The sequence below is a fragment of the Pleurodeles waltl genome, chromosome 7 (assembly GCF_031143425.1).
Source record: "Pleurodeles waltl isolate 20211129_DDA chromosome 7, aPleWal1.hap1.20221129, whole genome shotgun sequence".
NCBI lineage: Eukaryota > Metazoa > Chordata > Amphibia > Caudata > Salamandridae > Pleurodeles > Pleurodeles waltl.
Genome location: NC_090446.1, coordinates 134,362,102 through 134,387,076, shown reverse-complemented (window position 1 = coordinate 134,387,076; position 24,975 = coordinate 134,362,102). Strand labels below are relative to the sequence as shown.

Here is a 24,975-nt window from a genome sequence, read left to right as displayed (position 1 = left end):
CAGTAATATGTAGTTAGCAATGCTGTCTCTGAAATGTTGAGGAGTGCGTGTGGTTCTTTAACACTAGTTCCTGTGAGAATAATTTCTCCTGCATGATCAGATTATAAGTGATTCGAATGTTTAAATTGCACAAGAGATTTAGAGGCCAGCTCCAACTCTTCAGTAATGTCTTAAGATCATCTTTAGAACACAGAATGTAAACCTGTAGTCTTAAAGAATAGACCCCACATTAGAGATAGAGAAAAGATCAAATTAAGTTATTAGAATGTACATACATTGCCATGTTGGGAAGAGGACAGGTGGGCATGGGCAGACTATGTAAATTTCATTTGTGAGTGGGGCTTAAAAGGCCTCTAAATTCCCACCACTGGGGGTCGCAGTGAGTAAGATGTTCGATTGGCATGTGCCGATTATGTTCAATTTATTGTCAATTGTATGACTGCAGAGGTGTATTTTGAGAAGTTGATGGATTGCATGCTAAGAGGTATGTGTAAACGTGTGCTGAGAATTTATTTTCACTTCTTTCAGAGAAGGTGATGGTCTGCTTTGGGAACATGTTCATTAAGTTTCCAAAAACAAAGACAACGGAGATGATTAAAAAAGGTAAGAAATTCAGATTTGAACAGTGTCTGTCTGCCACTATAATAATGCCTATATCAGAGATTGCCCCACTCACGCCAGGTGTCTGACACACACAGACTGCATGTACATTGGAAGTGTTTGCTGATCAACCTATACTGTTCATCAAATGTGTTCCCTTCACTTGTTTGACTGCTTTGCTACATTTTCAGTTGTGAATGTAGGTCAAGCAAAAAATGTATAACAATCTAAAAAGGAATGCGGGTTCTACACATGGTGACCCACATGGAGCTAGATAACAAAAAAAACTTTCCTGTAACTGTGAAATGTGCCATAGGTTTACACGCTTAGAGTAGCTCTCACTGTCACAAGACAGTGATTGGGACAGTTTATGAAAAATGCATTGACATAATTTATTACACTTATAAGCTTTGTAGAGAACAAACATGAAACCCCAACTCTTGCTGTGAAGTTAGGAATGCTCTTGCTTAGTCTTTAAGTGTCAGTGCACTTGTACTCGCCTGTGATTAGAATTAGGTTCCCTGAAGATTACAGTGAGTTTGATGGGTTAGTGGCAGGAAGCATTTTGAATGCTGGGGTGACTATATTTGGCTTTATTTTGCGAGTTTGGTAAGGATAATGTGGACATGTTTGATTTTACTTGTTTCCTCAACAGGCAGTAAGTAGGTTGGTTGTGTTCCGAGGGCTAGTTTCCTAGAGCAAGGAATCCAGTTCCCTAAGATCCCAACTTGTGGTTCTTTTAACTAGCCCAGTTGTGGTTGATCTGTGCAGAATGTCTGAACTTTAGATCACTAGTGCGCATATGCCTAATGGGAGGCACTTTTCTGGAGATTGTTCTCTGCCATAGGAGGCCTTATGTAAGTTATCCACTAAGAATTCAGTTCTTTTTTTTCATTGAGTGCCATAGTCATTTGAAGGTCATAGTTATTAGGTTGTGTTTATGCTTAATGAGATGCACCTTGACAGCATTGCTCTGCAATTTTTCGTTAACCATTTCAGATAGGCCAACATACTGGATAATACGGTAGTCCAGTTTTGAGAATATCGTGACTTACTAAAGCTCCAACCAATGGTTTGAATGAGCTAATAGGAGGATCAGCTTTGTAAGCTTAGGATTGTGATACTTTTGCTTGTTGACTTTTACATATGCTTGGAACATAAAGAGAGGGGGGGAGGAGTTGCATGAGGAACAGCTGTGATTTTTACAATTCTTCATTAAAAAAAATCTCTGAATAGGTGTTGTCCATGAATTGGACCTAGGTTCTAGTCCCAGCTGTTGGATCCAAGGCACAGACTACCTGCGGGCATTTAACCAACAGACCTGGTACCCCAAAGGCACAATTGCTAAAGAGAGGAGAATTTACAGCCCGATCACTGGGTAAAAATATTTTTGTACCTTGCGTCCTTGTCTAACTTCTTGAGGAGGCCCTAAAGGAAGAGGCTGAAACGCATCTAGTAGTATATTTTGTGAAGTTCCTCAATCTAGATACATAAATATGTCCAAGAATACTACTAACTTGGGACTGAATCTTTTCCCCACATGGGTCTAGATTGAGTTAATGGAACTATCTCAAAGTGGACTCTCTTCTGCAACTAATAAGGCGACAGATGTAAATCGTAAAAGCTAACAAGGACTTTTAAACAATATGTCGAACATTGTATAGAAATTGGTATTGTAAGTCTTTTTCAATGTCTTGTCGTGATTTATTGTACATAACTTGAAATTATGTGATACTGTGTACAGTCAAACACAAGCAAATTGAATTGCATTAATACATAATTTGTATTCCAATAGCAAGCAATGCTACGATTGTCGAACCTCGTAGAGGTGTATATGAACCTTGTAGAGGTATATATCAAACAGTACTTACAGAGAACCTTTTTCTGGCTGTTTTTAGCTGATCCAGCTTCGCACAGGATGTACGGCCCCCCCTTCTCTCCTGACAACCAGTAGTCACTTTAAAATAGCTGCTTTGTGCTACTGATAGAGTGAAACAATACCTTGATTTAACATTGCCTTACCCTAGGAATTAGGTTACATGAAAGCACAAACCTACCCAGATTGAGAACACTGATTGCAGAAGAGCTTTGAGAATACCTGCCGTGACCCTGCAGTTCTCATCATTTATAGAGGATGCTCAAAGCTAGGGGAGTAATGACTTTCTGCTTCAAGTAGGTATTCTGCAACAATTGGGACACAGTTCTAAGAATCGACTTAGGGTGTGCATGTTCATACCTACCTAATCGAAACAGATTTCTTAAAGCACTTCAAGAAAAATTTCCTCTTTACAAATTTTAAGGCATTCTGGCAGCTTTTGTTTTTTCTTCATTTACCGGTTTATCCAAGTATGTTTCCTTGCTTTGAAAAGTTTCTTAAATAATTTTGACACTTTATTTCATAGAAAATGTGCAGTTGCATCTGACTTTGCCTAACGTTTAGTCATCCATTCGTTATCATGCAAAATTCTAAAACATGTCACTTTGTGCAGCTCTGCCTTTGACAAGTAACTACATTTCAAATGGATCCTTTTTAAATGCTAGTGAGTCATTGTTCACTCAAGAACAAAAGTCCCCTTGTTTTTTCTTACTCCAGACTACAACCTGGTGCCTTTTGTTTAAGATTGACTAAAGTATACAAGAAGTGATAAATGGGGTGATTGCATTAATCTTAGCCACTGGTAATTACTCGAGCCGCATCACGGTCCGTCATTATTTTCCTTGAAATGGGCTTATCAGCAGCATACATCTTGGTTCCAGTGGCAGTGTGCACGGGACCCAAATCTGGACATACCCTGCCCACTTAGGGCGACATGCTAAGTTATACAAAAAGTGATGGATGGAATGCATGAATTATTCTCAGTCACTTGTAATTACTCGGGCTGCATCTCAGTTCATCCTTATTTTGCCTACCATGCCACCTCAGTTTGGAGCCACCCAAATGCAACCCAGTCTTGACCCTGCTGCAATGGGAACAGTCCATCCGAACTGCCAAACCACGACCCCCCTGAACCAAAACACAAGTAACCTGGGAGTGGTTCCACCCTTGTTAAGGGCTCATCAGCCAGATGTAGCTTGTTTCCAGTGACATTGTGCACAAGACCCATGTGTGGACATATCTGCCCCACTTATGGTGACATACTTAAGTGTACTAAAAGTGATGGATGGAATGCTTGAATTAATCTCAGCCACTGGTAATTACGCTGACCGCATCCCAGTCCATCCTTCTATTGCATACCATGCCACCTCAGTTTGGACCCAGCTATATACAAACCAGTCTTGACCCTGCTCCAATGGGAACAGTCCTGCCCGAACTGCCAAGCCTCGCCATGGGATATCCAGAAACAACTTGAATAGGGTAGCAAGATAAAAGCACATTGTTGGAGGTTTTGAGACAGTGACAAACAGAAATTAACTATTATTGTGCAAAGAGGTCTGACCTACCAGTGTGTCAGTTTTTTAGCCAAAGGCTGTACAGTGATATTTGGTTAATGTGTGACTGGCATCAAAGTCGCACCTTTTAGATATCTTGCGTTGGAACCTTCTGCACAAGAGCAACAGTAGGTGCTTTCCGGCCACTAGAAAGAGCCTTAGGTTGACCCGCAAGGTCTTTATTTGCTTTTTTGAAAGCAAGTAATGAGGCAAGAATCAGTCCTTCTAGCTATTGTATGCTTTGAAGAAGCCAAGTGTGTGTGGACTGCACCATAGATTATGAAAATCTGTTTGGACTGTTGGGTGAATTTAGTCTTTTCAAAGTAGCATTTAAAAGTCCCCTATACATCTAAGGTATAATTCAAACTTTATGTCAAAGAAAATTGTTTAGCAAGATCGCTGGAAAAGAGATTCTGCTTTTTTTTTTAATACTTTATTTTGCATTTTCAGCCGCCAATACATCATAAAGTAAGCAATTAGGTTTCGCTATTTGGCGCAGACATTAGGTATGGTAAACAGCAGCCAACAACCTATTACGAACATATTTGACCCAAGATCAGTAAGCACTGCAAGTTCTAGGTAAGCAGTACAGAACTGCCAGACAATTAGTTTCAGTGCTGGCAAGCACAATCTTACTCCTCCATGGTAGTGATTCCCTTTTGACCACATAGGATCTCCGTGATGACCAGATATCGCTAGGGCAGGAAGCGAGAGGAAGCAGGGCAGCATATATTTCAGATTATCCACTGCATGTTAATAAATCAGTAAGCTACTGCTCCAATTTAGGAGCCCTGCCATGGCTCCAAATCATAGCCTCTGTGTGTTTTGCAAAGAACAGTGCCACTGCCACGTATATACGTTGGCTCTTTGAGATCTTTTTGACATACCCCAGAAATGTCATAAAGCGGAAAATCTGTAATTTCAGGCAATGCAGCTGTTACTTCCTGCCAAAAGCGCTGTATCTGGGGACAAAGCTAGGCAAGATGTAGGAAATTGGCCTCCCTGGCATCACAATGACAGCCCATATGTGAGCATGCTCACTGGGATATAATATGGCCAATGGATATATTTTTAGTTTATTAAACAGTCTGACATTTGTGGATATGTCTTAGTGGGATTGCCAGCAAATACATTTACTTCGGTTCAGCATGTCAGTGAACCACGCCTAGCCCATGCACAGATTGTACAGTTTATTGCATGAATGTATTTCCCCTGACTATATGGTTTCTGAAATAAGGATACCTTTAAAGTGCAAGGGCACAGTTCAGGCTATAAATTCTGGTGTAGGTTATGCCTGTTTTAATGGAACCCAAACAATGTTTAAATTGGGCCTGCCCTACATAATAATAAAGTTTGATATTTTGGGCCGCACCCCACCCCACCCCACCCCTTCTGTGACAGTTGGAGCTTAGACCATGCCACTCTGGGCTGGTGGCCTTCCTGGGCAAGTCCAAGCAACAGAAAATTTAGCTGCACAAAAAAATACCTATTTAGGGGGTTTGGGATATTTTAAAACAAATATAGTAATCTAGCTAAGAGGGCCACCTTCATCAGCGTTATCCTAGCAGCTAGTGATAAAGACAATCTGATCCATCTGTACCAAGTCGGCAGTGTTGGTGATACTTTTCCCATAGTCTGTCTGCAGTATTAAATCTGTATCTCAGTGATGCATAATGCCTAGATAATGTATTAGCTCGACTACCCAACTCGAGCAGGGAGTTCAGGGCTGGAAGAATAGTTTATTGAGTTAGGGATATTATTGTGGTTTTCAGAGATTGTCTGGTTGATGTGAAGGTCCAAAACTTCTTTATGGAAAAAAAAAACAAGGGAGGTTGAAGCGATAGTTGAAGCAGATCTGGATTCCACCATTGCTTTGGCCAGTCCGATGCTATGAGTATTATCTTCATCCTGCACTGCACTGCATGATGTGGACTCTGGGTACCTGGCTTTAGAGGTGTGGCATTTTGTGTTTTCTCCTGTGAAAAACGAATCTATTTCTGGAGTACCCCAGTCATAGAAAATGTTTTGTAGCACAATGTTGTCTGCCACCCATTTGTGGTGTTCCAGTAGATATCTGCTGAGTTCACCTGCCTCTGTATTTTGAAACTTGGAAGATGCATTGCTGTAAGAGATATTTTCCTCTGTAATGTGCAGTGCCAGATCCATTGTGTGGTTAGATAGACCACTCAAATAAAAAAGATTCATATGGTAGAGATTCGCAACAGGAAACCATCTGAACTGAAAGGTCCCCCATGTTAACTGCTCAGCCTGTTAGCAATGCATCTTTGGCAATTGAGATGGAGTTTGGAAGTTTCTGGAATGGAACTCTTCACCGTATTTGTTGGCTGCACTACCACACAAGAGCGGATGGTTGTAATGTTCAGAGTAGTAATCTGCTTCCAGCCCCCTCTATCGGACATCTTTGATCTTCTGTGCTTTAAGGTTTGTGTAGCTGTAAGTCTGCCGAGACGTCCTTCATTTTCCCCAGGCTCTGACTCAGTAGTCTGTCTTATTAGGTCTCCAGACCGCCCACCTCCTAGACTCTCCCTGGTCTGTTGCTTTTAATGATGTGACAAACAGAGCTGCTACAAACTTCTTATTGAGACAACTATTCACGTTTAAACACCTACTGCCATTTTCGAGATATTTCGACGTCTCAAGCAAGGCTTATTGATTCAAGATCTTTTTGAATCAGTTAAACATTGACATCAATGAAATCTGTCAAACGCTTAGGGCATAAGAAATACAGAGTGCCGGAATCGGATCTTCTTTTCCTCTATGATCTCATCTCTTGATTTCAGTGGTTGTCGCTGTGGCCAAAGAAGCAGTGTAATGCTTCGGATTCAACCTACTCTGCTCAACCAGACAAAGAACGCAAGAGGATGGACTTGTTTGGTGAGTTTCAGTCTCGGCAAGGACTCGGCAAGAGAAATTGGTCATGGAGTATCTATCACGCACAGCTCTTGGCTTAGGCTCTCCTCTAGAAGAAGGGCATGACTTTCGCAGGATCTCTCCGTCTGCAGGCCACACACAGATGAAATGCATCAATCAAGGGGGGCAGAGTTAGAAACTCATAAGTTGGCCTCCAGACGAGCAATGAGATCCTGAAGGTCCAATCTAATGGATATAGGAAACACCAGCCAGGTTCCCATGTACCTTTTTGGGAAAGGTAGCAACAGCTTTGGCAGCAAGATCAATAGTTGCAAAAATATTTTTTAATGATCAAGGTTTTTCAGTAGTCGGCACACCATTGTTGTTTATAAATTCCTTCCATAATGGAAATGATTGGAAATATTCCCTCATTCAGCGCGAAGTTCAGTGGTTCAGAGTGAGGAAGTCATTACTTTTCAGATTGGACGTTGCCCACAGCTGTGGAACTTGGTTGAGAGCCCCTGCGTTTTTTGCAGTTTCATTTCTTTGTTTCTGTCCCCTGAGCATCTGCAGTAAGGGTCTGTCCTTTTGAAGGGTTCGTCCTTGCAGTGGCTGTGTTCCTTCTACTTATGTGACTACTGCAGGTCAGAAGGAAGCGGCATAGACGAATCAGACACCATCCCCCTCCCCCTTAATGGGGTGGTAATAGAAGTACTGTACCTCTTACTGGAATAGTCATTCTCCACCTTCTGAGCAGGAAGGAACTCTTTAATGGAAGCATGCGACTCTGAAGAAGGTGGGACATTCACGATGCATCTCCAGTGCATGCGTTTCTTGTGGAATTCAGCATCTGACCTCCTAATGCTGAAGTAGTTATAAGAAGATATCTTGTCTCTCTCGACCACCTAATGCAGAGACCGGTTTCACTAAAAAGGAGCTGGCAAGGAGTCTCCTGAAAACTTTGAAGTGGAGTGTCTCGCCCCCTGTTTTTGCAACAGTTACCTTCTTGATGTTGCATTCCTTGACATCGACTTGATGAACCAGAGACCCGAAAACAGCCCTGAGGGTCCACAAGGGGAATCCGTCCTGGCCACACCAGGAGCTGAAAAAGAGGCTGAGAGCTCCCTTGCGCCTTTGTCCGTGGTGGACTGTGAGGCAGAGCAGCCCATTTCTGCTTGCTTCGTCCTCCGGCAAAGTCTCTCCATCTCCCTGAGGCGCCTGTCCGGCACCTCTAAGAGAATCCCACACTTCTTGATGGAGTGAGAATCTGGGAGGCAGAGACACTATGTTTATTGCTTCAGGACTTACAGCCACATGTAGCACATCTGTCAGACTGCTGGTATGATGCTTACAGAAAAGGTGTGAAGGTCAGAAAATCAGAGGGGGTGCAAAAGACAGTTTGTGCAAACAAAATGAAGCAGCTTAAAGGAAAGTGTCAAATGACATTAACCAATTAATGTCAAATGATAGTAAGATAAATACAACTTTGAACATTGCATGATTTATGCCAAAAAGAGCCTTGGGAAGGCAACAGTGTGGTATCCTTCTCTCTGAGCCAGAAAAATGAACTCCTTCAAAGACCCTACATTTTCTCTAGTTTAGTAAGTTTTAAAATGGTGTATGTAGCGCATTAATGTTTTAGCCACATTTTTTGCATACTAATTTGAAAATACATTTTAAAACCAAAATCGGGTTGTAGAAAATGTTGCCACTTATAGGCATGTTTTTCACTGAAATAAAAATGGCGTTCCGGGTATTATCCTCGTGCTCGCATGTTTTCAGTTTTGTTAATCAAAATGTGTCCCCATCATGCCTTGAAAACCATCTCATTTCACAACACAACATAGTCCCACTACTTTGATACCTACCGTTTGATTGTAAGATTGTGCTGCCCCACTGCTGTGCCCCCCCATAAATCCAGTGCCGTGTTTATTATGCCTGTCATAAGGTTGTGCCATTGCTTCTTCTGGGGGAGCTCCCTACACCCATTACTGTGAGGTTTATGATCAGATTATGGTTGTTGTATTGTGCTACCTTTCCACTCATGTCTTCCGCTCCATAGAAAGATTACTCTGATGTCTCTGGTTGCCCTGGGGCTGTGCTTCTGGGGTAAAGCCGTTATGCCAACTACCTTGGTCATCCTTGGGGTTCACCACTGCCAATCCTAGATTCCCCATTCCTCAAATCCACATACTCCGCTGCATGTACATGTAACCTCCATAAGGTATTTTTAGAAAGTACATGCTAATGGGATTCGCACAACTTACTGTTTCATGATGTGCTTCAGCACAGCAACCAAGTCCCCACGAAAGTATGAGCACCCTCTAAAACTCGTACACAACACCCAAACTCTTTCAAAGTAACTTGAGTTAAAAAAAGAACTCTACCAAACATGTATAACAAACAACTTTAATTAACTTACTTGAACACCCGCAAAGTGCTTTAGGGTCAAGGTGTATGGAAAGTGCAGTACACCTACCAATATGATTCAATACAGTACACCAGTCCCCCCCCCAGTACGTTGGGAATGTGCTTAACTGTTAATGTCCTATCTGTATTAAAATCTGCTATGCATTGGCTAAGAAGCAGCCTCCTGAGGGCTTGAGAGCTCACTCTACAAGGGGGAAAGCTGCTACTATGGCATTAGCTTGAGGCGTACCAGTCCTAGACATCTGTCAGGCGGCAACGTGGGCTTCCTTGCACACGTGTGCAAGGCACTACTGCCTGGATAGCCAGGTGGTGAGAGATGGGCACTTTGCTTGCTCGGTCCTACAGGACTTTCTTGTATAAAGTATACGTCCGCTGCCCACCACCAGGAGGTTATTTCTTGGGTATCTATTCTAAGGTAAGGAATCTGCAGCTAGAAGTCTCTGCCAGATAATTTGTTACCGAAGGCATCTGATAGAGACTCTATCTAGCTGCAGATTCCTTACTACCACCCATGCCTGCCCGTTCTGCGGATAGATCATGTATTTTCAGATTTTTACCCTTTTTCGGGGCATGTCATTTCGCACAGACAGAGAAAGTTGGTTCTTCCATGACTCTGCGCTTCAGGTGTGGGAAGTTGTGGAAAAGAACTGACGTACACGCGCCTGGGTTGTGCCTATATAGAAGACCGTGACGTCACTGACGGCTCCAACAATAATGCTGCCGCCACGCGTATCCGAACGATGCCACCTAACGGCACGCGCAGGGTACTGCTCAGCAGAAAAATACCAGATTAGAAGCTGATGCTAGGGAATTCTAAGGTAAGGAATCTGCAGCTAGATAGAGTCTCTACCAGATCATTCGTTACCGAAGGTAAGTAACTTGTTCGTTAAGAGGTAGATGTCTAAACAGACTGGGCATGGCTTCAAGAAAAGAGGGTTGCGTTATTGTTCAGCATTCCAGTCTCTGTTTTTTCTTGATTTTAAATTGATTTACTTTTCTTTTCCTCATGTTAAAACTCTTCAGTGCAAGACGGCAAACCACAGGCTGTTATTTATTCAGAAATGTATGTGGGCATCCTTAACATCAATCTGGCAAGGAAATATGTGGGTTTGCAAGGTATTTTTTTATGACAAGGTTGAAAAACCATGATGGCTGGAGAGGCACAACAACCCAATTAAAAAGAAGGGAAATATTCTATTTCACATTGATGCCCCGCGATAAGAGTTTAACTAATCTCAAATTATTGTCTCTGAATAGACAGATTTGCATAGCTAGCTGTAGCTCATAATCGGTAATCCCGCTCACAGAGGACCAGTCCCAGAGTAACAGGGTTAAAGTCCTTTCCCTTCCAGGATGTAAATCTTTTTATCTTCAGACTTGGCATCTTGAGCCCACTTAAAGCGTTTCCAAACCTAGCCAGGAGATTAATTAATCTAGACACTGCTGTACCTGAATGGTGGTTTCTTTCTCTAGGGTTCTCTACTAATGAAAAAATAGGTTTGTTTTTTGACGATTTTTCATCATTGAGTGGTAAAAGACACATGGCTGTTAAGGCAATGTGAAATGAATGATGAGTGGATTACAGGTGTTGAGTTGATTGGTAGCAGTATGAAGCAGTCAATGTTGGCGAGCATTCCTGAATGCCACTGCCCCCTGGCTGTGTCATTTCACGTAGAAGATGAAAGGTCTCAATTATTTTACTGCTTGCAATACTTTTGGCGCACATTTCCAGAGCTTGATATATGCGGAACCGCAAGTGACAGCTGCTTCTTTGCTGACCCGTGATTTCACATTTTCTACATAGATGCAAATATATGGAAATCGAAAGAGGACAGCTATTCCCATCTACTCTTTTCATATCTGTGCCACATGCGTGGGCTTCCTTGACAGCAGCCTTTGTTTCCATCCATGTCTCCATATTTGCAGGCCCTACACAACTCGTTGGCTGGTCCTTTTTTTGTTTTTTCAGTCTTTGCCTTCTCTGTTTATACTTTCAGATCAGCAGCAGTTGGATGAGGAAATCAACAAACTGCGGAAACAGCTGAAAGTGAAGGTGAACAACCTTTATGAAGCACAGGGTGAGTGGACACAGTGTGAGGTGCCTGGATAGCCAACAGCTAGGTCTGTATTTGGAGGAAAGATAGTTATTGAAAGCGAGGCAAGTGATGAGGAAGGGAAGATACATTGGCCATACAATCCTGCTCCATTCACCATTTATCTCAAGTATGTTTTGGTTTCAAGCAGTGTATTTCCAGTTGAGGGCAAAATATGGTGTTTGAGCCTTTTAACCTGTTCATTGTCAAGGTACTTGCATCCATTTTTCATATGTTTTTTAGCCGTACTATTGGGTTCTCCAAACAGGTTTCCTACTGTTTCCTTCTGACACACCCAGGCAAGTTGTTTTTTAGCACATCCAGCACTATTTTCTAATGCAAACCCTTGCCAAGATCAGTCTGGAGGCTGAATTTGGAAAGAGAAATTAATTTTGAGCGACATCTCTGAATACTTTGTTGTACTTAGACAGATGAGCATTATTCCAGAAACACTCCCCAGGAAATGGTTACCTTAGTCTAGAAACTGCTGTATGCGAGGTATTTCATAGAGATCATGGCCTGCATAAGCGCGCTCAATGAGCAGTAAATTGTGAGTTGCTCCCCAAAGGAGTACAGAATCACCCTGGGGCCAGGTACCATTATTAGGAAGCAGCGGAAAGCTAGAAAAAAATATATTTTCCTTTTCGGCACAGACTGTTTGTGGGCTCCACGTATTTTCCCCAAGTTTAGCTGACTAAAAGAATTTGGTTTTATCTGGCAGAATTTGTTTAAAAGAGAGTAATTATATAATTTAAATGTAAAGCTCACACTCAACATAATTTACGTCTTGCTACTACCACCATTGTCATCCTGTATAGACCGGTAGTCTCAATTCATAGTTTCATTGTTTTGCCCTGGCAGATGGCATTTATTTCCCAGCTGCCTAACTCAAGCAGTTCTGAGTGGAGAAGGTGGTCCCTTATTCTTATTTCTTAAAAGGCTGACCTTTTAGGAAACTGAATTATTGAAGCCAAAGGAAGAGAGTCCAGAACTGTTTTGATTTGAATATTATTATCTGTGGATTACGCTGTTTTTGCCAACATGGAACCACATGGTAGTAAGATGCCTAGAATCAGATGCCCTGGAGCCTCTGAAGCCACCATGCTGAGGTATGGGGTCTCGACCTACTGCTTTTGATTTAGTGTGTCTCTTGTCTCTAGGGAAGTCTGGGCCTTTCCAAGAGAACTATCCAACAGATTGCCTATAAAATGGCAGTCTTAGCGAGGAGCTAGTCAAGACGTCTTTACGTGTATAGAAAAATCTATGTTGAGACAAGTGCATGGAACTAATCAGTGTGTTTTGTGGTTCTGTCTTTCCCATAGTCTGCCTTTATTAGCCAGTCATTGCGATAAGGGTGCTTGCTTGCAGAGATGAGGTGCTGCTACAATGAGCAATTTCAGCAACATCTTTGAGGCTGAGTGAGGCTAAAGGGGAGGCCTATCTATTAATTGCTTCCCCCTGCGACAAGCGTGAGGTATTGCTGATAATCCTTCTTGAGGTGAATATTAAAGTTGCATCTTGGAATGGCGATCATTTGTGAAATTTTGGAAAGGTGGATGGAAGGTTCAATGTGTTTCTTTGCAGTATTAATTTCACGACTCATTGGCCTTTGTCGGTCGGAGGAAACCAAGCAAAATGTTTGGATGTGTCTAAATAAGGGCCATGAAAGGCAGCAGGCTTCTATGCTTAGGATGAAACCTGTGCTTTATTAGGGAAATATTGGAAGGCAGTTGATTGTTTTGCCTTGCATGCCCGAGAATGATGGTAACACAATTTTGTTGCAAGTAGTCGAGCTTTAGTGCTATCGTTGCGTTGAATTGTATTGCAGCATTTCTGTAGTTCTTGTCTAAATGGGCTTCAAGCTATGCTGTGTAGGGTGTGTGGTTTGGAATAATGTCTTTATTTTGTGATCCTATGAGGGAAGTGTTTCCATGTTGTGCTTGGTGACCATCAGGTGCAGTCAACGTGTTACGGGAAGTAGTGCTTAGCAGTGTGGCTGATGAAGAGATGAGAGAGATGGTTTTCAGTGGTCTAGCAGCTTTTGGAAGAGCAGCAGGTCCCTATAATGTATTTTTTTATTTTAACAATCTGCTTAGTGCACTATGTTGTTGGACTAGATATTTTAGTTAAAGTTTTGGTCCCGAGTAGGTATTATTAGAGAGAGAAATAGTGAAGGAGATCTGCCAAGATAGGGTTCCTTACTATCATTCCATGTCTGAATTGCTTTGTGAGTTGTAAAGCAGCAGTTACAGTGTGTATCTAGCTGATATCGGCATTGGTGGGCTAGATTAGTTTTTCGTTTGGCCAGTAGTATTTGACAGATCTGCTGAGCATACCTTTTGAGTTGAGAGGATAGCTGTTTATTGGCTGGTACTGTACTGGGTGATGTACAAGACCTGTAGGAGAGAGAGAGAGTAAAAAGTGTGTGTGTGTGTATAAACATAGGTTAGCCATTCTTGGCATACCTGGATATGGAAGGTAGTGTGCTGGTTAGGTTGTTTAATATCTGTGGGTTGTAAATGTAGATTAAATTTGTAAATTGACTGAGAAATCTTGCAGCAATCCAATGGTCCACGTTTCCCAAAGGGACCCTTTCCTCAATTTAGGAGGGTCTACCTTGGATTAGGTCTTTAAGCTTTTATGTAAGTCTCTTTTTCTTTGTTTTTTCACATTATAGACATATTTAAGGTGTAAAGAAATGGCTCCCTGTTGCAGTTACCCCCCCACTTTTTGCCTGATACTGATGCTGACTTGACTGAGAAGTGTGCTGGGACCCTGCTAACCAGGCCCCAGCACCAGTGTTCTTTCACCTAAAATGTACCATTGTTTCCACAATTTGCACAACCCTGGCACCTAGGTAAGTCCCTTGTAACTGGTACCCCTGGTACCAAGGGCCCTGATGCCAGGGAAGGTCTCTAAGGTTTGCAGCATTTCTTATGCCACCCTAGGGACCCTTCACTCACCACAGACACACTGCTTGCCAGCTTGTGTGTGCTGGTGGGGAGAAAAAGACTAAATCGACATGGCACTCCCTTCAGGGTGCCATGCCAACCTCACACTGCCTATGGCATAGGTAAGTCACCCCTCTAACAGGCCTTACAGCCCTAAGGCAGGGTGCACTATACCACAGGTGAGGGCATAGGTGCATGAGCACTATGCCTCTACAGTGTCTAAGCAAAACCTCAGACATTGTAAGTGCAGGGTAGCCATAAGAGTATATGGCCTGGGAGTCTGTCAAAAACGAACTCCACAGCTCCATAATGGCTACACTGAATACTGGGAAGTTTAGTATCAAACTTCTCAGAATAATAAACCCACACTGATGCCAGTGTTGGATTTATTAAAAAAAATGCACACAGAGGGCATCTTAGAGATGCCCCTTGTATTTTACCCAATTGTTCAGTGCAGGACTGACTGGTCTCTGCCAGCCTGCTGCTGAGAGACGAGTTTCTGACGCCATGCGGTGAGAGCCTTTGTGCTCTCTGAAGACAGAAACAAAGCCTGCTCTGGGTGGAGGTGCTTCACACCTCCCCCCTGCAGGAACTGTAACACCTAGCAGTGAGCTTCAAAGGCTCAAGCTTCGTGTTACAATGCCCCATGGCACTCCAGCTAGTGGAAATGCCCGCCCCCCTGGACCCAGCCCCCACTTTTGGCGGCAAGTCCAGGAGAGATAATGAGAAAAACAAGGAGGAGTCACTGGCCAGTCAGGACAGCCCCTAAGGTGTCCTGAGCTGAGGTGACTCTGACTTTTAGAAATCCTCCATCTTGTAGAAGGAGGATTCCCCCAATAGGGATAGGAATGTGACCCCCTCCCCTTGGGAGGAGGCACAAAGAGGGTGTACCCACCCTCAGGGCTAGTAGCCATTGGCTACTAACCCCCCAGACCTAAACACGCCCTTAAATCTAGTATTTAAGGGCTCCCCTGAACCTAAGAATTTAGATTCCTGCAACTTACAAGAAGAAGAGGACTGCTGAGCTGAAAACCCCCGCAGAAGAAGAAAGAAGACACCAACTGCTTTGGCCCCAGTCCTACCGGCCTGTCTCCTGCCTTCTAAAGAAACCTGCTCCAGCGACGCTTTTCCCAGGACCAGCGACCTCTGAATCCTCAGAGGACTGCCCTGCTTCAAGAAAGACTAGAAACTCCTGAGGACAGCGGCCCTGTTCCAAAAAGACTGCAACTTTGTTTCAGAGGAGCAGATTTAAAGACCCCTGCAACTCCCCGCAAGAAGCGTGAGACTTGCAGCACTGCACCTGGCGACCCCGACTCGACTGGTGGAGAACCAACACCTCAGGGAGGACCCTCCGGCGACTCCGAGACTGTGAGTAACCAAAGTTGTCCCCCCTGAGCCCCCATAGCGACGCCTGCAGAGGGAATCCCGAGACTCCCCCTGACCGCGACTGCCTGACTCTAAAATCCCGACGGCTGGAAAAGACCCTGCACCCGCAGCCCCCAGCACCTGAAGGATCGGAACTTCAGTGCAGGAGTGACCCCCAGGAGGCCCTCTCCCTTGCCCAGGTGGTGGCTACCCCGAGGAGCCCCCCCCCCCCCCCTTGCCTGCCTGCACCGCTGAAGAGACCCCTTGGTCTCCCATTGACTCCCATTGGAAACCCGACGCTTGTTTCTACACTGCACCCGGCCGCCCCCGCGCTGCTGAGGGTGTACTTTTGGTGTGGACTTGTGTCCCCCCCGGTGCCCTACAAAACCCCCCTGGTCTGCCCTCCGAAGACGCGGGTACTTAGCTGCTGGCAGACCGGAACCGGGGCACCCCCTTCTCTCCATTGAAGCCTATGTGTTTTGGGCACCACTTTGAACTCTGCACCTGACCGGCCCTGAGTTGCTGGTGTGGTGACTTTGGGTTTGCTCTGAACCCCCAACGGTGGGCTACCTTGGACCCCAATCTTAACCCCGTAGGTGGTTTACTTACCTGCAAAACCTAACAATACTTTACCTCCCAGAGGAACTGTGAAAATTGCACTGTGTCCACTTTTAAAACTGCTATTTGTGTTTTATGTGAAAAGTATATATGCTACTGTAATTATTCAAAGTTCCTAAAGTACTTACCTGCAATACCTTTCAAATGAGATATTACATGTAGAATTTGAACCTGTGGTTCTTAAAATAAACTAAGAAAATATATTTTTCTATAACAAAACCTATTGGCCTGGAATTGTCTCTGAGTGTGTGTTCCTCATTTATTGCCTGTGTGTATGTACAACAAATGCTTAACACTACTCCTTTGATAAGCCTACTGCTCGACCACACTACCACAAAATAGAGCATTAGTATTATCTCTTTTTGCCACTATCTTACCTCTAAGGGGAACCCTTGGACTCTGTGCATACTATTCCTTACTTTGAAATAGTGCATACAGAGCCAACTTCCTACATAAGGTCTCCATAGTGAGGACTTTGACGTAGTTTTTGGTACTGATGAAACGCCACTTGATCTAAAGAGTCGTTTTTAGGCATGAAACATGTTGACCTACACATAGGGGCAGAAACAATTCTGCCTTCCCTTGACCATCTTTTAGTGAGTGCAAGAGTATTATCTCTGGCGACACTCCGACCTCTGTTTTTAACTTTACATAGACCCGCATATTGCTTAACATATACGGCCGCGACCTCTATAGTCAATTTTTAACTCCTTTTCCAGTTCCTCAGTTTTTCTTTATCCATAGGGCTACTTTACCCTTGCACTCAACTTCACGGCATTATACAGAAGATCTCTGGCAAAGAGCCCCTTGTGGGGCCTGTCAGACATTGCAGCGCTGGTCTGACGAGGAGCAGGCCCAGGGATGAAGCATGATACCCAATTGGGTGTGTGAGGGTCCTTGCTTCTATTTAGAGAAATGCCTAGATTGACCTGAACTGTAGCGAGGGGCCAGATTGGAACTCCGCCTTCTGAACTGTGTACCTTCATTTGATACTTATATCGGGGGGACTATACACTGCAGAAGCTCAATCCCCCCTACCCCTGCGTGACCGCTTAAAATATTAACAGATTAACAAATTGCATATAAATAAAGTGGTTAAATGTACAATTGAAAATTTTAAAATGTATTGTAAATGCCAAGAAATTTGAAGTTGAAAGCTAAAAATTAAATTAGTATCCTAAGATTGATTTGTGGGAGCAGTACAGGTGCGTCTAACAGAACATAGTATGGACGATGTGTAGCTTCAATTGAATTTAGAAAAACTCCAACCTTTCTAATACATTTTGTTTTCATTTTGTTTGCAAAGAAATAAAATGTGTATTGTTTTGTGGTTCAAATCAACAACATTGTTTAGGGCTGGGTCTCTGGATTCCAATAATGATTCAGTGGGGTCCCCTGGTTCCAGTAATGATAAAGGGGGGGGTACAGAGAAGATAAAAAAAGGTTGGGAACCACTGCTCTGGAGTGTTTCAAGTTCGTCCTGTGGTGTAATGAGTCAGGTGATAACAATGTCAGTTTAAAAATGTTGTCTGGTACGATGGAACCACAAGTCTTGTGTCTGGCAGCTTTCCCTCCAAGACGTAGCAATAAGTGTGTTTTCCAGAAAATTTACCACCAGAACAAGTAATTGAGATACCCGAAACAGAACAGGTAATGTAACATCGTGAATATATACCCCAGCTAGTTCCGACTCTCTCTTACCCAGATGCTAAAGGCTGCCACAAAGTCCATGAAGCCTCACTTTTAGCAAAATCTTCTGAACTTTTTCATGGAACGGATAGGAACTCATCAGATGAAAGTTCCTAGAACAGTATAGACAAGGAATCTGAGGATCAGCTGTCCAAAAGAAACGTCTGCAATGTATACTTTGCTGGACGAGTGATTAACACCTCTTTTGGAAGAAGGAGTAATTTGTTGTGGCAATCAAAAACAAGAAGGCCAGCGAAAAGAGCGCGCCTTTTGCGCCTTCTAAAAAATGTTTGATAGCAAAAACAGAATTAATGCTCCAAAAAGATTGACCAGAAGGAGATACCTTTTTTGCAGATAGGTTAAAAAAAAAAAAAAAAAAAAAAAGAAACTGGACTAGGGTGGGTGCACACAAAGGAAGGAGCAGAGTCAGCATAGAAGAAAAGCATTTTTTTTTTCACAATTGTAGTGCAGTGCTAAAAAAAATGTTTGGATGTAGTACAGAATGAAATGGGACCTGGTACATAACAAAGATCAGACCTGAAGTGGGATTGCTTTTGATAAGATTTGAGGCGTTCATTGCCACTTATTTGATCAACTCTGCCTACATAACATAGAAATTAGTGACCGAGAAATTCACTGCTATACACGTGAGAACAGCATGAGTTTCGCCAAACCCTCAGGATGCTTAACTTGGTGAATATCTTCAAGGTTTTGAATGACACTTTTGGGGAACAAATCTTCACAGTTGGTGTTACGGAGGGGGTGAGACGCTGGATGTTTCCCAGTTCCCCTAAGTATAAATACTTCTTTATCAGGTAGTCTGCTTCCTCATAGTTTCTTTTCAGCGCTTTTTTTTAAATATCCTATGTAAGCGCTTGGAGGTGGCACTTGAAAAATAAGTACTATTACCTGAAGCTCATGCAGGAGGTCAAAACAAAAATCGATCATTTAGTCAGTTGCACTTTCTCCAAAAATCAAGCAAGACTTGTTCTGTTAGATAACGAGGACTGTCTCACAGGTGATCACTTTAAGCCCATGTGTGATTCATTTTTTTTTTTTTTTTGTTGCCATCCGCCGTCAGAGCCACATAACATGAGTAAGTAGGGGTGGGCAGGCAGAAAGAGAGACATTTACACTTACAGTGATAGCACAGTAGGTCTATACAGGATTATAAACAGGACTAGCAAACACACTTTCAAATGTGTGTGAAATTTCTTCTGTCTCAAACTTGGTACTTAACCTTAATCTCTCTTCCCTCCTCCCCAGGTAAACCGGAACTAAAAGGTTTCAATTTGAATGCTATGAGCAAGGAGGAGATGAAGGCCCTAAATGCGTTCCTGCAAGGCTGATGTCAAGAACTTGACTTTAATGAGAGGTACATGGAGCTTTGGAACACGAAGGAAGACATGCAATGGACTCGCCACAAAATAGTAATCTACAGTGTCTCCTAAAGCTCATGGATGGATTTGAGTGTGGTAATAAGTTGGGCACTTGTCCTGGACTCTCTATCCCTAGTGCCTCCCTGATCTCAGAGATTTGTTTACCTGAAGAGTCTCATTTCGGGCCTGCACATGGAGGCAGAATATTGGCTTCAAAGCTTGGAATAGACATGTCTGGTCTCTGCTCTGCATTTATCTCCGCCTTCAAGTAGGGCTTCTGCTGTTCTTCTTCTCCCGAATGCAGAACATAAGGAAGGCATGGGAGGACTGGGATCAGAGCCCAACTACTGTGTGGGTGGTTGTGTGCCACTGTGTTTGTCGGGGGTGGAGGAGGAAGAGGTTTGCTGAGAACTTATCTTTTTTGTTTTGAACAGTGAGAATTTGAGGAAATAATGTACTTGTATTTTATTAAAATGAGATACAAAGTGTGTAAACAGTACCATTAAAGCATTGTAGAGTCTGTGGTACTTGGGTTAATGCTGCAAATGCATGACTGCTGGCCAGTTTTTCTTTTTGGACTCTGAAAGATGACATCCATGTGGAATGATTCTGTAGGCATTACAGTATCCATGCAAAAAGTTGAGTGGAAAATATTAAGAACAGTTATAAAAGTTTTCTGAATCAATGGCCAGGACCTTGGCTGTGGAGAACACATTTTTCTATTTATGTGAATTCCTCTTTATTTCAAGAGACAACTTGCCAGCTGTTGAACTCAAAGAATGTTAAAAATCTATAACAGTTGTATTGGTTTGATGTTATTTATGTTGCACAAATGTGCTTTCAAATGGCATCGTGGCACAATGTCAAGTCTTTCTTTCAGACTTGTGCTAGCAAAGAAAAGAGTTAACTATATTTCTTAGGAGCCAGTACTGGTGATTTGACATCTCATCACAGTGTTCTGGAAGTGATTTCTTGCCTTTCTTTGTACCACACTTCTAATTCCATCCACCCTCAGTAATTTGTTTTCTTCAGCTACAGGTTGTCATTAAAGCTCTCATGGTGTGTTTTTGAGGTAGGACTTATTGTGTATAGCTGGGCGTCAAAGCACGGATGGCCTGCGTTCTTAGACCCCAGTGTCAGCCTTGTGGAACCAGCTGTTCCTAGATGCCCTCTGGGTCTAACCAGGATTAAAGGCCACAGTTTATCTAACAAGCTGAATACCGAGAATTCTTACAATGGGGCAGCTAAACATAAATATACAGCATACAATTAAAAGATGCAAGTCAGGCCCACGTTTCTCGAGGCCCTCCTAGAGTGAGAGACACTTTGACTGTGGACAGCTTGACTTTAATCGGAGAGAGCTGCTTCCACAGACTGCCACTTTGATTCTTAGCAATAGTGTCATCACAAAAACAGATTTAAAACATTAACCATAGCCTTGGCCAGTGCAGCTGCCATCAGCCTCTGGGTACAAGTTGTCCAGACCTCAGTCGAGTTGAATCCAAAATCTGTGCTCTTATGTTGTTGAAGCTTTCCACCTCTCAGAAACTAAAGATTAGATCCTCATTGATGTTAGCATTCTTGGAAGGCTAGACAGGTTTTGGAGTTTGCTCTTGCAGTTGTCGATGACTGGTACGGTGAAAAGGAGTTCCCCTTCCAGCCAAAGTCCACTCTTGTTGCACCTTCACTACCACAACATGCCCCTCATCTTCCACATTCACCACACCCACCTTATGGTGAAGGCAGCCCACTTCAGCCTGCAGACCTTCTCCAACACATCTTATGATGCTGTGCCTATCGAAGACCTGTGGTACAACTACATTATTACCCCCCCCCCCCCCCCCCCAATGATACAACTGTGTATCATGAAGTAATACAAAGGCATGTCACATATCGTAAAATGGATATGCATGCACCTCCTCTAGGAGGAGAATGACTTTCTCATGGATATGCTATTAACATCCCATGCACTGCAGTTTCTCCTTTCTTTTCAAGCTAATGTTCAACACCACCACAGACCTCTTTAAAAAGCCTGTGAAGACAAGAATATAGACACCCAAATTTGGCAAAAAAAATACAGGCTCTCGCTCAGTGACCCTACATATGAGGCCACAGGCCTCCTAACTCCATTATGGTCCTCACTGCATGTATGCACGCAACCCTCCCAGGCCACAGGAGATGCTCCCTCCTCCAGATAAGGAGAGAAAGAAAATAGACACAGCAGGGAAGACAATAGCGGTGCAGACAACCATATACTGAAGCATTGCCACCTCAGTTGGCCCACTCCTCTGATACAACAAAGCGCATCGGGATGAGATAAGTACCTCCTTATACACCTACCTGGTGAATACAGGGAGTGCAGAATTATTAGGCAAGTTGTATTTTTGAGGATTCATTTTATTATTGAACATCAACCATGTTCTCAATGAACCCAAAAAACTCATTAATATCAAAACTGAATATTTTTGGAAGTAGTTTTTAGTTTGTTTTTAGTTTTAGCTATGTTAGGGGGATATCTGTGTGTGCAGGTGACTATCACTGTGCATAATTATTAGGCAACTTAACAAAAAAAAATATATACCCATTTCAATTATTTATTATTACCAGTGAAACCAATATAACATCTCAACATTCACAAATATACATTTCTGACATTCAAAAACAAAACAAAAACAAATCAGTTACCAATATAGCCACCTTTCTTTGCAAGGACACTCAAAAGCCTGCCATCCATGGATTCTGTCAGTGTTTTATCTGTTCACCATCAACATTGCGTGCAGCAGCAACCACAGCCTCCCAGACACTGTTCAGAGAGGTGTACTGTTTTCCCTCCTTGTAAATCTCACATTTGATGATGGACCACAGGTTCTCAATGGGGTTCAGATCAGGTGAACAAGGAGGCCATGTCATTAGATTTCCTTCTTTTATACCCTTTCTTGCCAGCCACGCTGTGGAGTACTTGGACGCGTGTGATGGAGCATTGTCCTGCATGAAAATCATGTTTTTCTTGAAGGATGCAGACTTCTTCCTGTACCACTGCTTGAAGAAGGTGTCTTCCAGGAACTGGCAGTAGGATTGGGAGTTGAGCTTGATTCCATCCTCAACCCGAAAAGGCCCCACAAGCTCATCTTTGATGATACCAGCCCAAACCAGTACTCCACCTCCACCTTGCTGGCGTCTGAGTCGGACTGGAGCTCTCTGCCCTTTACCAATCCAGCCACGGGCCCATCCATCTGGCCCATCAAGACTCACTCTCATTTCATCAGTCCATAAAACCTTAGAAAAATCAGTCTTGAGATATTTCTTGGCCCAGTCTTGACGTTTCAGCTTGTGTGTCTTGTTCAGTGGTGGTCGTCTTTCAGCCTTTCTTACCTTGGCCATGTCTCTGAGTATTGCACACCTTGTGCTTTTGGGCACTCCAGTGATGTTGCAGCTCTGAAATATGGCCAAACTGGTGGCAAGTGGCATCGTGGCAGCTGCACGCTTGACTTTTCTCAGTTCATGGGCAGTTATTTTGCGCCTTGGTTTTTCCACACGCTTCTTGCGACCCTGTTGACTATTTTGAATGGAACGCTTGATTGTTCGATGATCACGCTTCAGAAGCTTTGCAATTTTAAGAGTGCTGCATCCCTCTGCAAGATATCTCACTATTTTTGACTTTTCTGAGCCTGTCAAGTCCTTCTTTTGACCCATTTTGCCAAAGGAAAGGAAGTTGCCTAATAATTATGCACACCTGATATAGGGTTTTGATGTCATTAGACCACACCCCTTCTCATTACAGAGATGCACATCACCTAATATGCTTAATTGGTAGTAGGCTTTCGAGCCTATACAGCTTGGAGTAAGACAACATGCATAAAGAGGATGATGTGGTCAAAATACTCATTTGCCTAATAATTCTGCACTCCCTGTATAGACAATCGGAGTGAGGCACTGATGACTAGAAGGGAAGACTAATTCCAACACCACCATCTGCTGTGCTAACAGTGCGACCCGAGGGATAACACCAGCAACTTCATAAGATGTTCCTCACTCGTTGTCTTCATTTCAAACTGGAGATTTAGCAGCATCTGCTCAACTTGCACTTTGATGGCAAACACTTCTTCGGCTTGCAGGTTTACCAGATGTTGGAAAAACTTAAAGATACAGGCACGAGGCTGTGGAAACCCCCCAAATTTGGCACAAAATCGGTCCAGACAAGAGTGTTCTAGCCATAATTCAGCACTGCTATTGCTTAGAACTTCTCCCATCCCTACCCAACATTCTTCCCTGCAGGCATGTTTTTAGCAAGTAACATCTCCATCTCTTAAAGGGAGAGGTCCAAGAGCTTCTTTAAAAGTACACAGTCACACCAACAGGGCAAAGCGGTCCACTCCCTAAAAAGGACAGCTTCCTCAGACCCTATACTCCAAGTCCCTTCACAGATAGGTTTTTGAGAACTCTTCCAGATGATGTCGCTCCAGGATGTAAAACATCTGCTTCAGCACAGGGACTACATGGTGGCATTAGGCCTGAAGGCACTTACTTCCACATCCCCATCCATCCTACCCACCAAAGATAACTGCGCTTTGTGTAACTGGCCGGCATTACCAGTTCAAAGTACTTCCATTCGGCATCACCACGGCTACAAGTATCTTCACCAAGTGCCTAGGAGTAGTCGCCGCCTACTAACGGAAAGTGGGAATCCACGTATCGCCCTAGCTTGATGATTAGTTGATCAAGAGTGCAAGCAGCCAACATTGCCTTCAGCACACACAGGTGACAATCTTAACTTCAGCAACACAAAAGGATGATGGACGGAGTGCTGATCAATGCAAACACTCACCCCCAGTCACAGATCTGGGTTTAATCCATTGTTCTTTTGCTCACCATGCCACCCCAGTTTGGACCCAGCCATATGCAAATCAGTCTTGACCCTGTTCCTCATGGGAACAGTCCAGCCTGAACTGCCAGGCCAGGTCCTCCCTGGACCGGAAACAAGCATCCTGGGACCGGTTTCAGGGTATCACCCTTCATCAGCCAGGCTAGCTTGAATCCAGGGGGGACCCACGTCTGGGCATACCCTTCCCACTTAGGGCAACTTTTGCAACACAAAAGGATGATGGACGGAGTGCTGATCAGTGCAAACACTCACCCCCCCAGTCACAGATCTGGGTTTAATCCATCGTTCTTAGGCTCCCCATGCCACCCCAGTTTGGACCCAGCCATATGCAAATCAGTCTTGACCCTGTTCCTCATGGGAACAGTCCAGCCTGAACTGCCAGGCCAGGTCCTCCCTGGACTGGAAACAAGCATCCTGGGACCGGTTTCAGGGTATCACCCTTCATCAGCCAGGCTAGCTTGAATCCAGTGGCACAGTGAGCATGGGACCCACGTCTGGGCATACACTTCCCACTTAGGGCAACTTTAGCAACACAAAAGGATGATGGACGGAGTGCTGACCAATGCAAACACTCGCCCCCCCCCCCCCAAGGCACAGATCTGGGTTTAATCCATCGTTCTTAGGCTCTCCATGCCACCACACTTTGGACCCAGCCCTATGCAAATCTG

At 43.6% G+C, this 24,975-nt stretch overlaps 1 protein-coding gene across 2 annotated transcripts in view; it reads left to right on the top strand.

Annotated features, from left to right (window-relative positions):
• The window catches only part of PDRG1 (p53 and DNA damage regulated 1), a 35,476-nt gene extending 15,524 nt beyond the window's left edge, over positions 1-19,952 (top strand). Inside the window, exons 3-5 of one of the 2 annotated variants that reach the window (XM_069243373.1) lie at positions 529-603; positions 11,328-11,408; positions 19,313-19,952. In XM_069243373.1, coding sequence (XP_069099474.1) covers positions 529-603; positions 11,328-11,408; positions 19,313-19,395 — 239 coding nt within the window. In that variant the 3' untranslated portion in view covers positions 19,396-19,952. The remainder of the gene's footprint in view (positions 1-528; positions 604-11,327; positions 11,409-19,312) is intronic. The other variant, XM_069243374.1, reaches the window with a different exon arrangement.
• The last annotated feature ends 5,023 nt before the right edge of the window (positions 19,953-24,975 follow it).